Here is a 14,114-nt window from a genome sequence, read left to right as displayed (position 1 = left end):
ATATTGCATCCACAAAATAAGAACTTTCCAACCTTATTTGATTGTACTGTGGGAGACAAATATATTATATGATTTTCACCTGTATTATGGGAACATTTTCACTGTTATTTAATGTTCCAGTTAATTTCCAATTGTATTATTTTTTTATTTAGTTTCCTTTTTTATTTTTTCATAATCTGTATTTATATTTAAAAAAATTATTGTCACCCTTTTAATCCAACAATACTTTATTTTTCCTGTAATATTCCATAACCCTCCAAGCCACCCACACTGAGACTTTGCTTCTGTTTGTTTAACTCACTTTTGTACTTTACCATTTACAAAGAGTCAGAGTGTACTTTAACATTGGTGACTCTTTCCTAGTCATGTATGTAAGATCAGTTCCATGATCTACAGTTCTATGCTGTGGTTGCTTGTCACTTTTTCAGATAGCTTTTCTTCTCTTTCATTTGATCTGTACTTTTTCAAGCTGATGTCGTTGTGCCATTTCTGCTATCCTTTTAACTGTTTTTAGTGTTATTTGGGATTTTCACACTCTTTACAATGAAGAGAATGACATTTAATTTACATAGATTTTATTTGCCCTTTCCCCTCCACCTTACAATCTAAATGTACATCCATGTAAAGAAAAAAAAACTTGATGCTATCAGCTTACAGAATGAACAGCAAACTTGACACTTGGCTTCAGCTCATGATGATATGCAGTGCCCTGTTTGTGGATATTTTTTGTCACTGACACGTACTGTAAGAGGAAGCAAACATGTAAATATTTTATGACTAGCGCATTAAGCTCGAGCAAACAGTGCTTTAAATGCCATCCATCCATGGATGGATGCTTTAAACTTTGTGGGTTCCATCCATCCATTTCTCCCTCCCTTCCCTCTCTCCGGTTATCTGGAGTAGGGTCGCAGGGGTGGCAGACTAAATAGGAAGGCCCAGACTTCCCTCTCCCCAGCCACTAGGACCAGCTCCTCCAGGGGAACCTTGTGGTTCCCCTGGAGGAGACCAGCAATGGTCTGAGAGAGGGCATCTCTCAGTGGGAAGTGTCCAGAACACCTCACCAGGGAGGTCTTCAGGACTACTCTGAATCCATTCCGCACAACTGGGCTTCTCACCCTATCACTAAGGGAGGGCGCAGACACCCTACAGAAAAAACTCCTTTCTTGTATCAAAGACCTCGATCTTTTCTAAAGCTCATGACCATAGATGAGGGTAGGAACGAAGACCAAGCAGTAAATTGAGAGTTTCGCTTTTTGACTCAGCTCTCTCTTCACCATGGCCTCGTACTTGAAGGCACTGATCACAATTACTCTGATTAAGCCAGTAGGCACACATCATCTGCAAAAAGCAGAGACGTGATCCTAAGGACACCAAACCGTATCCCCTTTTTTCATTGGCTGCACCTAGAAATGCTGTCTATAAAAGTAATTAACAGAATCACTTTCATGGCAGACTTGGTGGAATCCAACTCTTACCAGAATGATCCCATCTTACTGCAGACTCTGACAGTCTGCAGTAAGATGTGGGGGTTGCTCATACTACAAGAGCAATCCCCACAAGACTCCCCGAGGGACACGGTCCCAAGTTCATAAAGCACATGTAGACCTTTTGGGTGAACTCCCACACACCCTCCAGGACTCTGCTGAGGGTGGAAAGCTGGTCCATTGTTCCACAACTAGAACCAGAACCACACTGCTCTTCCTGAATACAAGATTCGACTATCCAACAGACCCTCTTCTCCCAGATCTCTGAGTACACTTTGTCAGGGAGGCTTAAGAGTGTAACACCTCAGTTGGAGCACACTCTGTGGACATCCAGCCCCTTTTTTTTGAATAAGGGGACCACCACCATTGGGGAACTGCCACCAATGTCCATGCAAGTTTGCAGAGTTGCGTCATCCAACACAACCTTACAACATCCAGAGATAGATATAAAAAAGGGAATGTGAGTAGTCAAATAGATTTCTGTAAGAACACCGTATTTTGTAAGTACAATATTAAAAAATTAATGACACCAGAAAATTTGAAACAGGGACTGTCTGTTGTGTTTCTTGACTGATGTTTCTCTCAGAATAGTTGGCAGATTCTTTTCAAAATTATTTTGTCTTAATATGTTTGCGTACCTGGTACTGTGAAGCTTTCTGAGGTTTTTTTTTTTTTTTTGAGAAATAAGCATTATATGTTTATGGACATAACTTAGAAAAAGTAATTTAACTTACTTTTAAGTAAAGTAAACTACTCTATCAGTAGAGTAATTTTACTCTACTGCACTGTTGTAGAGTAAAAATACTCTACAATGTGGCATTGACATTGTTTTCACTCACCTTTATGATTACAGAAAAATCATTATGCACTTAATCCATTTTACCTGTCCTTTCACTCATACTGTGCAATGTGAGTTCACCATGCTCCTGTCTTTTCAGTATTTTTTTTCTGGCTCGTTTTGGTCAACATCTGTGATAATCTTTTTTGACCTTTTGCTTTGTCAATATATTAATGTAACTTTTTCATTCTTGAAGGACCTTGATAAGACCCAAACTGAGATCATGCGTCACCACACTAGTATCAGTGAGCTCAAGAGAAGTTTTATGGAGTCAGTACCAGAACCTCGACCGAGTGAGTGGGACAAACGCCTATCTACCAACTCGCCTCTTCGCTCAGTGAGCCTCAATGGGCAGCTGCAACCAGTGGTGAGTCCTGAGGAAATTATCAGCATATTTGTAAAATCACCATTCACAGTTGGTGTTCATTCAGTTGCTTTATTTTGTACAAATATACAAATCCTTTTGTTTTTTGAAGCAAGCATAAAAGAGTATGGAATTCAGTATTTCCCCAACTTTTACTTATGGAGTTTCCCCACCAACAAGAACCCCTCCTCCAAAAGGACATCAAATGTTTAGTAAATGCGCATTTTTATCAGGGTAAAATGAAATGACGCAGTTAAATAAATAAATATACATACATACATACATACATACATACATACATAATAGACATATATATAGATATATATGTAAATCTCCCATTAATTAATTAAATGTATCATAAAGTTATTATTAACATTATTAAATGATAACATTTACCATCAAACAATTAACTAAATCATTAAATTATCAATGATAAACTTTTTATCATTAAATTATCTGACAGAAAAGCTCTGTCAGAGTCTACAACATCTCTTCAAACCTAGCTTGACCCTGTTTGGTTCCCTGGTTGTTTAAGTGTTTTGGAGTTTTGATTTATATGTGCTGTTTTCCATTGTCTTTTCTTTGATTAAAATGAGTTTTGTTTCTCTGTTACATCAGTTTAGTACTTTTTAGTGTGTTATGTATATTTCTTACTTCTAGTTATTCTTAGTTACTCTAGTTTATGTTGCTTTAGTCTACGTATTCTTTTAGAGCTAGATTTATTTTATAGTCCCTGTGTACTGTCCCTCACCCAGTGTCCCACTTTATTTCTCCCTTTCCTCAGTCTGCATTCTATTCTCTCCCCTCACAGCTGCAATCTGGTAGCTAATCACCCCAGGTTTTTTGTTCAGCATTCAATCTTCCAGTACTTAAGCACTTCATTATCAGACACTCCTTGCCGGGTTCTCTTGTCCACTCCTGTTACTTCCAGTTATCTTGTTTACTCCTGGTTTTCCTTGTTGGTTTTTCATGTTGGATTATTTTGTTTCTGTCCTTGCTCTCTGATATTTTTATAAGTTTTCTTCATCATTTTAGATTAAAACTGAAACATGATCCATGATTCCAGCTCCTGTCTGCATTTTGATCTGTTCTCATGACAGACCCAAGTGAAAGTTCCTGTCATGAAGTGTGGTGGTGGAGGTGGTGAGGCAGGCGCTGGAGACCCAGATATGGTGAATAACAAATTATTTAATGAAAATAAGTCCACAAAAATACAGAGTCCGCGGCCAGGCAGCACGGCTGAGCGGAAGCCAGGGCTCACACCGGTAGCAACTGGTCTTAAGGGCGGCACAAAACAAACAAGTGACAATCTGACAAAAGTACGACAACGACAAGGACCCGAAGAGGAACAAAGGACACAGGAGGGACTAAATACACTGAGGGTAATCAGGAGAACAAGACACACCTGGGAACAATCAAGGGGAAGACAGGACAACGAGGAGAACTCAGGACACAGAAACTCAGAATTAAACACAGAAAAACACAGAACCTGACAGTACCCCCCCTTAAAAGGCGGCTACCAGACGCCCAAAAACAAAATCCAAAACCCAAAAACCAGGGTGGGCGGAGGGGCGACGGAAGGAGGGCCAGAGTCCAGAAAACAAAAAGCTACCCACAAAAGGTGGGCGGAAACACAAGGAGGGGCCAAGAGTCCAAAACTAAACAGAAAGAGGGCAGAGGCGTCGAGGGGGGTCCGGTGGACGTCCTCGGCGCCCGCGGCAGACCCCACAGGGGAGGTCCGGAGGGCGTCCTCGGCGCCAAGGAGCACTGGGGGACTCGGGAGGAGCACTGGGGGACTCGGGAGGAGCACAAGGAGCAGAGTCCACGGAGGCCGGAGCGGAATCCGGCGGAGCAGGAGCCGAAGCCGGAGCGGGGTCCGGCGGAGCAGGGTCCGGCGGAGCAGGAGCCGAAGCCGGAGCGCGGTCCGGCGGAGCAGGAGCCGAAGCCGGAGCGCGGTCCGGCGGAGCAGGAGCCGAAGCCGGAGCGGGGTCCGGCGGAGCAGCAGCCGAAGCCGGAGCGGGGTCCGGCGGAGCAGCAGCCGAAGCCGGAGCGGGGTCCGGCGGAGCAGCAGCCGAAGCCGGAGCGGGGTCCGGCGAAGCAGGAGCGGCAGCCGGAGCGGGGTCCGGCGGAGCAGGAGCGGCAGCCGGAGCGGGGTCCGGCGGAGCAGGAGCGGCAGCCGGAGAGGGGTCCGGCGGAGCAGGAGCGGCAGCCGGAGAGGGGTCCGGCGGAGCAGGAGCGGCAGCTGGAGCGGGGTCCGGCGGAGCGGCACGAGGGGCAGAGGCTGGAGCTGGGGCTGGGCTGGCGGAGCGGATGTCTGGCCTGGGAGGCAGAGGTTTAGCATCCCAGGCAGCAAAGGCTGTCCGGCGTATCTCCTCTGCCTCCCGCTGTAGCTCCACCAGCGCGGGGTGCGGGAGACGAGGAACCCAATAGTCCAGCAGCAAGCCCAGGCGTATCGCGAACCCTGGCCGTTTCAGGGCGAACGTGGACGTACTCTTTGCCTCCTCATACTCGCGGATAGTACGGAGTAGCTCCTCTAAACCCTCTGGGTCCATGATCTGATTCAGCGAGCCTCACCGTATTTCTGGTCGGGTCCTTCTGTCATGAAGTGGTGTGGTGGCGGTGGTGAGGCAGCACGCTGGAGACCCAGGTAAGTAAACGGTTGTTGTAATTTAATAACAAAATAGTCCACAAAAACACAGTCAATAAACGGAGTCCGCGGCCAGGCAGCACGACTGAGCGGAAGCCAGGGCTCACACCGGTAGCAACTGGTCTTAAGGGCGGCACAAAACAAACGAGCGACAATCTGACAAAAGTACGACAACGACAAGGACCCGACGAGGAACAGAGGACACAGGAGGGACTAAATACACTGAGGGTAATCAGGAGAACAAGACACACCTGGGAACAATCAAGGGGAAGACAGGACAACGAGGAGAACTCAGGACACAGAAACTCAGAATTAAACACAGAAAAACACAGAACCTGACAGTTCCCTTGTTGTGGAAGACAGTCTGCCTTGTTCTAGTACCAAAGAAAACCCACAACTGAATTATAATAAGTATAGTCGTATTGCCCTCAAATTTCTCATCTTAAAGGTCCTGGTGAGACTCCTGTTGGCCCACCTGAATAAGCAGACAAGCTCATGTCAGAATTCTAGTAGTATTAAAACTGTTTTTTTCAATAATTTTGCTGACGAATTGGAGGTTTCAGATTGACCTGTAATTTTGAAGTTGTAATTTGTCCAGACTGTTGTTTTTTTATCAGTGATTTGTTAACTGCAGTTTTTAAAGCTGGGGTAGAGAACCTGATGAACACGATGAATTTACTATTTGGATCAGATAATTTCCAATAATATTCAGGACTTTCTTGAAGAAATGTGTGGAGACAGCAGGAACTTGAGCTTAATTGAGCTATAATTTCTTCTAGGGTTTTATAATTAACTAGTTGAAATTGGGTAATTTTTCCAGTATTTGTTAGATTTGGGTATAACATTGGTACTGAATTAATGTGGATGTGCAAATTAAACTTCTGATTTTGTGTATTTTCTCTTAAAAAAAAGCTGGCAAATTTGTTGCAGGTTGGATTAGATTGAATTTTAGGTGGTAACATCACAGAAGGGTTTGTGAGCCTGTCAACTGTAGCAAACATTAACGAGGTTCAAGCAACTATAATACCGTATTTTCCGCACTATAAGGCGCACATAAAAGCCTTAAATTTTTTCAAAAGCTGATCATGCGTCTTATAATCCGGTGCGCATTATATATGGATCAATATTGAGCTCAACAGGTCTGGCAACTACGGTAAGAAGACTTCATTTTCCCCGATGAAGAAGTAGAGCGCGGTGCATACTGGGATAGCTATATTAAACGGCGTTTCATTTCCATTTGTGTGTTTTTGTAAAGACCCTGAAATGGCTCCTATTAAGAGACATGCTTACAACGCAGAGTTTAAACTCAGGGCGATCAGTCACGCAGTAGAACACGGAAATAGAGCAGCAGCGAGAGAGTTCAACATTAACGAATCAATGGTGCGGAAGTGGAGGAAGCAAGAGGATGAGCTGCGCCAAGTAAAGAAGACGAAACAGAGTTTCCGCGGGAACAAAGCGAGATGGCCACAGTTAGAGGACAAACTTGAACAGTGGGTTGTTGAGCAGAGAGCAGCAAGTAGAAGTGTCAGTACAATCACTATTCGATTGAAGGCAACAACGCTAGCACGCGAACTTAACATCAATGAATTTAGAGGCGGTCCTTCTTGGTGTTTTCGGTTTATGAAAAGACGTAATCTCTTCCCAGCAACTGCCAGCTGACTACCAAGAAAAGCTGGCCAATTTCCGCACATACTGCAGAAACAAGATTACTGAAAAAAAAGATCCGGCCAGAGCATATCATCAATGTGGACGAGGTTCCACTTACTTTTGATATTCCTGTGAACCGCACTGTGGATAAAACTGGAGCACGTAAGGTGAATGTTCGCACCACAGGGAATGAGAAATCATCCTTCACTGTAGTTCTCGCCTGCCAGGCTGATGGCCAGAAACTTCCACCCATGGTTATTTTCAGGAGGAAGACTTTGCCAAAAGAAAACTTTCCAGCCGGCGTCGTCATCAAAGCTAACTCAAAGGGATGGATGGATGAAGAAAAGATGAGTGAATGGTTGAGAGACATTTATGTGAAGAGACCGGGTGGCTTTTTTCACACAGCTCCGTCCCTATTGATCTACGACTCCATGCGCTCACATATCACTGATAACGTCAAAAAGCAAGTGAAGCGCACTAATTCAGTGCTCGCCGTCATTCCGGGTGGATTGACAAAAGAACTCCAGCCGCTAGATGTTGGCATCAACAGAGCTTTCAAAGCTCAGTGGATGACAGAAGGCGAACACACGTTCACCAAGACGGGGAGACAGCGCCGGACGACATACGCCACTATCTGCCAGTGGATCGTAAATGCCTGGGCTGATATATCAGACTCAACTGTGGTCCGAGCTTTCAAGAAGGCAGGAATTGTCACTGAACTGACAGACAACAACAGAGACACTGACTCGGTGAATGACGACTTCGATGAGATGGAGCCGGGCGTGTTGGATGCCGCATTAGCCCAGCTGTTCAATTCCGACACCGAAGAAGAATTCGAGGGATTCGTAGATGAGGAATGAACTGATAACGTGAGTTTCACATGTTTTTTTGTGTGTGTGTGTGTTTACAGTTGAACAAGGTTGGTCATATTGTTAATATGGGCATTAACGTGAACAACATTGAGATAGCCTATTATGCTATTGCTTTAGAGTTATTATTTGAGTTATTATTGTTATTGTTATTGCTTTGCACTATTACGTGTGTTACTATATTGTGATTGCACAAATGTTTAATTTACCGTAACAGCATCAGAATGTTTTTTACGTGTTTACTGAATGGAGGAAACGTTCCACTCCACTATATAATATAAATGTTGCACTATATGTTATACCTTACTGTTGTTAAAAGATAAACTGTGTCACAAAAATATTAATACTTTACCTCGGAGAAAATAATAAAACAGTTGTTTATTCACAATAAAGTTTGACTGACCTATCTGACTGTTTTGTTGACATTCCCTTTAGCGCAGCACTGTCTAATGGATGTATAAGGTAGCGCCTTATAAAGCGGTGCGCCCTATATATGGAAAAAGTTTTAAAATATGTCATTCATTGAAGGTGCGCCTTATAATGCGGTGCGCCCTATAGTGCGGAAAATACGGTACTTTTGTTTTTGATTTCTGCAAAGAACCTTGCATGTTTTAGTGTTGAGTGATAGCTACACAGTCTTTCTTCATAGATTTTATTAAAAACGTGAAGCTGAGTTTTATGCCATTTACATACAGCCATATAGCGAAGTTGTCTTGGAGATCTCACAGTTTGTGCATTTCTCCTTGTTCCTACCAGACACAACCTTCACTTTAGTGGGATCAGTGAAGTCAATTATATCTGAAAGTTTAGAATGAAAACTATCTACCAACTCATCTACATCATTACAACTTAAGGGTGGAGAAGTAGAGTAGATTTGATTAAATGTTTCTGCTTTGTTGTCTGTGAAAGAACGTTTTCTGCTTTTTCAATGCTGTGTCTGCTTTCAAAGATAACAACAAAATGATCCCACAGGGCAACATTGAAAATATTCACACCCTTGCTGATAATTGGGTCCAGTGTGTGACCTCGATTGTTGGTATGCTTGGTTAATATGTTTAATTAGACCAAAATTAACAAGAATATCACAGCTTTCTTGCCCCTCTGTCTTGGAGGTTGACAATACGAATGTTGAAGTCACTGATGAACTTTTATATTTCATATGTATTGATTATAATTGTTTAATATTTAAGTTAATTAAAACCAGTAAGAGGTTTTCTACATATGTTGGAATTTTGTTTAAAGTTAATGTCAAAGTTCATTTATGGCCTTTTACCTCAATACCTAGATATTCAAGAGGTAAAAAAAAAAAAAAAAGATTTTGTTACAATTTATGATATTCTTAAATATATTCTCACTTAAAAAAATTGTAATTCTGGGATGCTAATTCAATTACTACATATGATTCAGTATTGTCATCCATCCAACACACAGTCAATATTAAAGTCATGATGGTTCCTGAGATTAATGTTCCTTTAGGCAGGGGATAGGTCTGACATTTGACTTCAGGACGTCTTATTTTGTATTTCTGTTTTTGTAAGTTTTATTTTAGTGATCTGGACAGGTAATGTCCTGTTTTGTGGTGCTGGTGAGCCAGACGCATTCTGGAGGAAGATGGGTGTAAAGATAATATTTGGACCCCAGTTTCAGACCTCAGAAACGCAGAGTGATGGATCCTCTGGAAAGTCAGGGGCAGGTGGCTTAAATGAAGTGAGGTCTGCTTCGTGAGTGCTAAGGAGAGACGTGGCGAGGCGAACCTGTTGATTCATTCCATCTGTAAATTTAAGAACGCCTGGTCCGGAAGACGTTTCTTCATTGGTATCTATTGAATCCTCTGAATGATTGGAGGAGCAGAGAAGGAGGGGGGAAGGAGGAAGCGAAGCAGTCGCTCTTTCTTCAGTCGATTTATCAGTGTCATGAGGTGGGTGGTGTGGAGGTGGTGAGGCGGAAGCTCGGAGACACAGATAGATGAAAAAAAGGTGGTTTAATGAAGATAAATGTCCAGAACACACAGTGAACAATAAGTCTGCAGCCAGGCAGCATGGCTGAGCAGAAGCCAGGGCTCACACCGGTAGCAACTGGTCAAACAGGCGGACAGCACGATAAAACAACGACAAGTAATGACAACGATCTGACGAGGAACAAAGGACACAGGTGGGATTAAATACACTGAGGGTAATCAAGGAAACAAGACACACCTGGGAGCAATCAAGGGGAAGACAGGACAACGAGGAGACACAGGACACATAAAACTCAAATAAACACACGGAAAAACACAGAACACAACAATCAGCTTGGTTTGGAATATTGTGCTCCTGATCCGGGGAGCGCTCCATCCTAGTCAGACATCCTTGAGCCTGTTCTTCTGACGCGATGATCCTGTTGCTGTCCTTGTTGATAAAATAAAAAAGGTTTGCAGTGAGTAGCTTTATCCCATGTTTATTAAGATTGCGTCCTCCTCTTCCAAAAAGGAGAAAGCGCTGCCAATAGATCCACAGGTTATCATGAAGGTCACTGAGCTGGTAGAGCAGCTTTTAATCAGCCAGCCTGATCGTGAGCAGCCTGGAGTGTTTTTCGTCTCCCCATTTAGGTGATGGAATGGACCACTGAGAAATAACTTCATTTTTAATTTCCCCATAGTGTCCAGAAGAATATTAAAGTCCTTTTTCAGAATCTCAGACTTTTGCTTTGCCAGATCGTTGGCTCCAACATGCACAACTAAAGTCTCGGTATCTGGCTGATCAGTGGTTAGAGAGAGCAGTTTGTTGGTTAAATCAGATACAGTGTCACCAGGAAAATGCATCACTCTTGTTTTCTTGGGATTACAAACATCACTGATTCCCTTTACTGACTCATCTCCAACAATAAGCACTTTTGGGATGCCTTTTGTTTTCCTGGTGGTCGCTTTGTCCTTTGGAGCTTTGGGGGATGGATGTGTTGGTCTTGCCTCACTGTTGATGTTTGAAGGCGAAGTTTCACTCAGAGGCTCAGGCTGGAGTGCAGAAAATCTGTTTTTCAGTGGGATTCCCACAGAGTCAGAATGTTTTGAGGCTCTTGCTGGTTGCTTTGTCCCTGGAAGCGGGGTCAGCAGGGTCGGTGGAGACGTTTTGGTTGCAGCTGCTTGTTTGTCTTTCTTTGGCGGAGCAGGTGTTGAAGTTGAAGGTGGGTTTCGGCTCAGAGCCGGCCACGCTGATTCGTGCAAGTGTGGGGTTATCCCTGATGACCGTCTCATCGGATCCACAGTGCGAGACTCCCGTTTCGGCTTGGCACCCAGAGCGTTCCGAGGCGCACGACCTCTCCGTTGATTTGAGGAAGAGTTGTTTCATTTCCACAGGCAGCGTTGATCTCAGAGTTCACCTCCAGCAGTTTAATCTTCATTTCTGTAGACTGAAGTCGTTGTAAAATACTGCTCATGTTCTTGGGGTCAGCCGGAGGCATTTTTTTATTTTTAACAAAACTGATTATCCATAGTAAGGAAAAATGTTCTGCCTTATATAATACTCTGCAGAACGTTGGATAACACACTGACTAAAGCTATGGACCAATAATTACCCTTGTTATTTGATCATAACATACACTAATGTATACAGATGTTAAATAACTGTGAATTCTTTAAGCCTTGTTTTTTTCTGGTGTTTTTCTCATTCCTGCAGTCTCCAGTTCTAAGGGCCCAAACAGTCACCATCTCAGATGTTACCAACTCTCTAAGAGGAACTGTGACCTACAAGGACATTCCTTTAGTTCACACTGAGACAAAAACCATCACATATGAATCAGCACAGGTAAGAGAAATTAAGCAAACTCCACAGATTCAATAGATATTTTAGAAAGTATTTATCTTGAATCTATTACTTGTTATATGTAGTGTATAGTTGTTTCTAAAAATTCTAACAAAATATTGAACAATAGTGCACTATAATGTTGGTATTTAGAGATGAGCAAATTTTAAGATTTTGTTCTGTGAATGTTTCAGGACACACTGCACTCACTGTTTAAAGTAAATTGTGACTGTTGGATATGACACCCATGTAGTTAAACCATAAAGTCAAATTCAGTAATGTCATAAAAGTTACTGTTCTTTCTCTATGTCTAAAATCTAAGAGGGAAACTCATAAATTAAATTATCCATGAATAAAACATCCCCAGCTTTCATTTTTTTTTTGTCATATTGATAATTAAATCAGACTTTGTTTTCACAATCATTAGCCAAGTCTTAAACCCAGACTAGAATTCACCAACACTGTTGGTGAATTCTAAAATCTATGTAGACTTCAAAGACAAATGTCTAAATAAAAGTGCATGTTTTCTTTGGTGTCATTATAAAAACAGGTAATAAAATTAAATGAACAGAATAAAGGCATTAGATGTAATACAAGGTGGCATTTAGTGCCCTGATGGCTACTGGGTGTAAACTGTTCCTCAGCCTGTTTGTCCTTGCTTTAATGCTCTGGTAAATATAGCCATTTTGGCAGCAATTGGAGCTAATTATGCCCAGGGTGGAAGGAGTCTTTAGAAATGTTCCTGACTTTGCTGAGGCAAACTTGTGGAGTTTTTTTAGAGAAAGCAGAGCACAGCTGATGATCTTCTGGGTGTTTTCCTTCGTGCTGCTGTGCACCTGGAGAATCACACACAGACACAATAGAAGATGATGCTTTCAATAAATAGAGCACCAATAGAATGAAACCAACAATTTTTCTATTTTTTTTTTCTGAAGAAATAATCTATCATAATTTATTCATCAGTTCTGCTGTGTTTATCCCATCCAGGCCAGATTATACATGATGTAAAATTGTAAGAAATGGAAGTTTTACACTCTCTTCACCCAGTCCTTGCAGATGTTTAGTGATAGAATGTCTGCTTTACTTCTAAAATCCACTATCAGCTCCTTGGTCTTGGCTGTGTTTAAGGTCAAGTTGTTATCTGTGCACCACTCTGTTAGTCGCTCCACCTCATTACTGTATGCAGACTCATCTCCCCATGAGATGAAACTACAGTTGCGTCCCCTGAAAATAGAACAAAGGTGCTTCTTTGATGGACTGAAACATAATTATGTGTGCACAGCATAAAGAGCAGATGGCCTAAGACACAGCCCTGGGGAGAGCCAGTGCTGATGCTGATAACTGAGGAGTTTTGGGGTGCCACTCTAGCTCTTTGTGTGAAATCTGTCAGGAAGTCTTTAATCCAGCAACAGGTGGAAAGGAGTATTTCCTTGGCTCCCAGTTTGCACACCAGTCTGTCAGGAAAGATGATTTTGAATACAGAGCTGAAATCAATGAACAATGAAGACAATGCCTGCATATCTCTCCCGGTGCTGCAGGACAAGACAATATGGAGGACAGTGGCAACAGTATCTTCAGTTTACCTGTTAGCTCTGCAAACTTGTTTCTGTAGACAGACACCAATGAGTAGGCATACAAACAAGTGTGCATCAAAGGTGAGAGGAATATGAACAACAAGATATGACTCTAAACCAATCTTTCAAAACATTTCATAACCAATGCGGAGATAGCCACTAGTCGTTCATGCAAGTGACAGGTGATTTTTTTACTCTTGGGAACTTTGGTGAAGATTTCAGACAGGATGGGACTTTTGCTTGAGATAAGGGATAGATAAAAGATCTTAGTTAAGACCCCAGCCAGCTACTCTGCAGTTGAGCGGAGCACAGGTTCAGAAACACCCTCAGGTCCTGTTGCCTTTCTGGGGATGGCAGTCTACAACAAGCGTCGCACCTCACATTCGGAACAGGTGCTACTGAAAGCCCAGCCTTGAAATGAGCAAAGAAATGGTTCATCTTTTCCTGAACCACTTCAGTGAGATGTCACCTTCAACTGACTGGTCCTGTAGTTGGTGATGTGGTGGATTCCCACCCAAACCTGCCTGCTGTTGTTGTCCAGGTTCTCCTCTGTCCTCCTCTCAAAGTCCTTTTTAGCCTTAGTGACTGCTCTTAAGATTTCCAAGCTGTGGAGGGTCTTGTCCTCACATGATGTTCTTTTCTTTTAGCAGCTGCTGGATTTCCTGGATCATCCATACCTTATAGTTGGGGAAGACCCAGATATGTTTGTTCACAGTGATATTTTCAGTGCAGGTCTTATGCAACACAAAACACTCAGTTAATTCCAGTCCTTCAGTGTTTAAAAATGTCCCAGTTTGTACTTTCAAAACAACCCAGCAGATGCAGCTGTCATAATGGGAGTGAATAGTTAGCCCAAATGCAGAACACCACTCAGGGGAAACTGTGGTACAAAAAAAGGTGAAGTTTATTGAAAAC

General features: G+C 42.6%; 1 protein-coding gene across 10 annotated transcripts in view; it reads left to right on the top strand.

Annotated features, from left to right (window-relative positions):
* epb41a (erythrocyte membrane protein band 4.1a) overlaps window positions 1-14,114 on the top strand; it is a 64,244-nt gene that overhangs the window by 33,840 nt on the left and 16,290 nt on the right. For all 10 annotated transcript variants that reach the window (XM_055021971.1, XM_055021973.1, XM_055021967.1 and 7 more), the window contains 2 exons: window positions 2,519-2,689; window positions 11,500-11,628. In XM_055021971.1, coding sequence (XP_054877946.1) covers window positions 2,519-2,689; window positions 11,500-11,628 — 300 coding nt within the window. The remainder of the gene's footprint in view (window positions 1-2,518; window positions 2,690-11,499; window positions 11,629-14,114) is intronic.

The sequence above is a fragment of the Poeciliopsis prolifica genome, unplaced genomic scaffold (assembly GCF_027474105.1).
Source record: "Poeciliopsis prolifica strain line A6 unplaced genomic scaffold, Auburn_PproV2 SCAFFOLD080, whole genome shotgun sequence".
NCBI lineage: Eukaryota > Metazoa > Chordata > Actinopteri > Cyprinodontiformes > Poeciliidae > Poeciliopsis > Poeciliopsis prolifica.
This window is presented reverse-complemented; position numbering and strand designations above follow the sequence as displayed.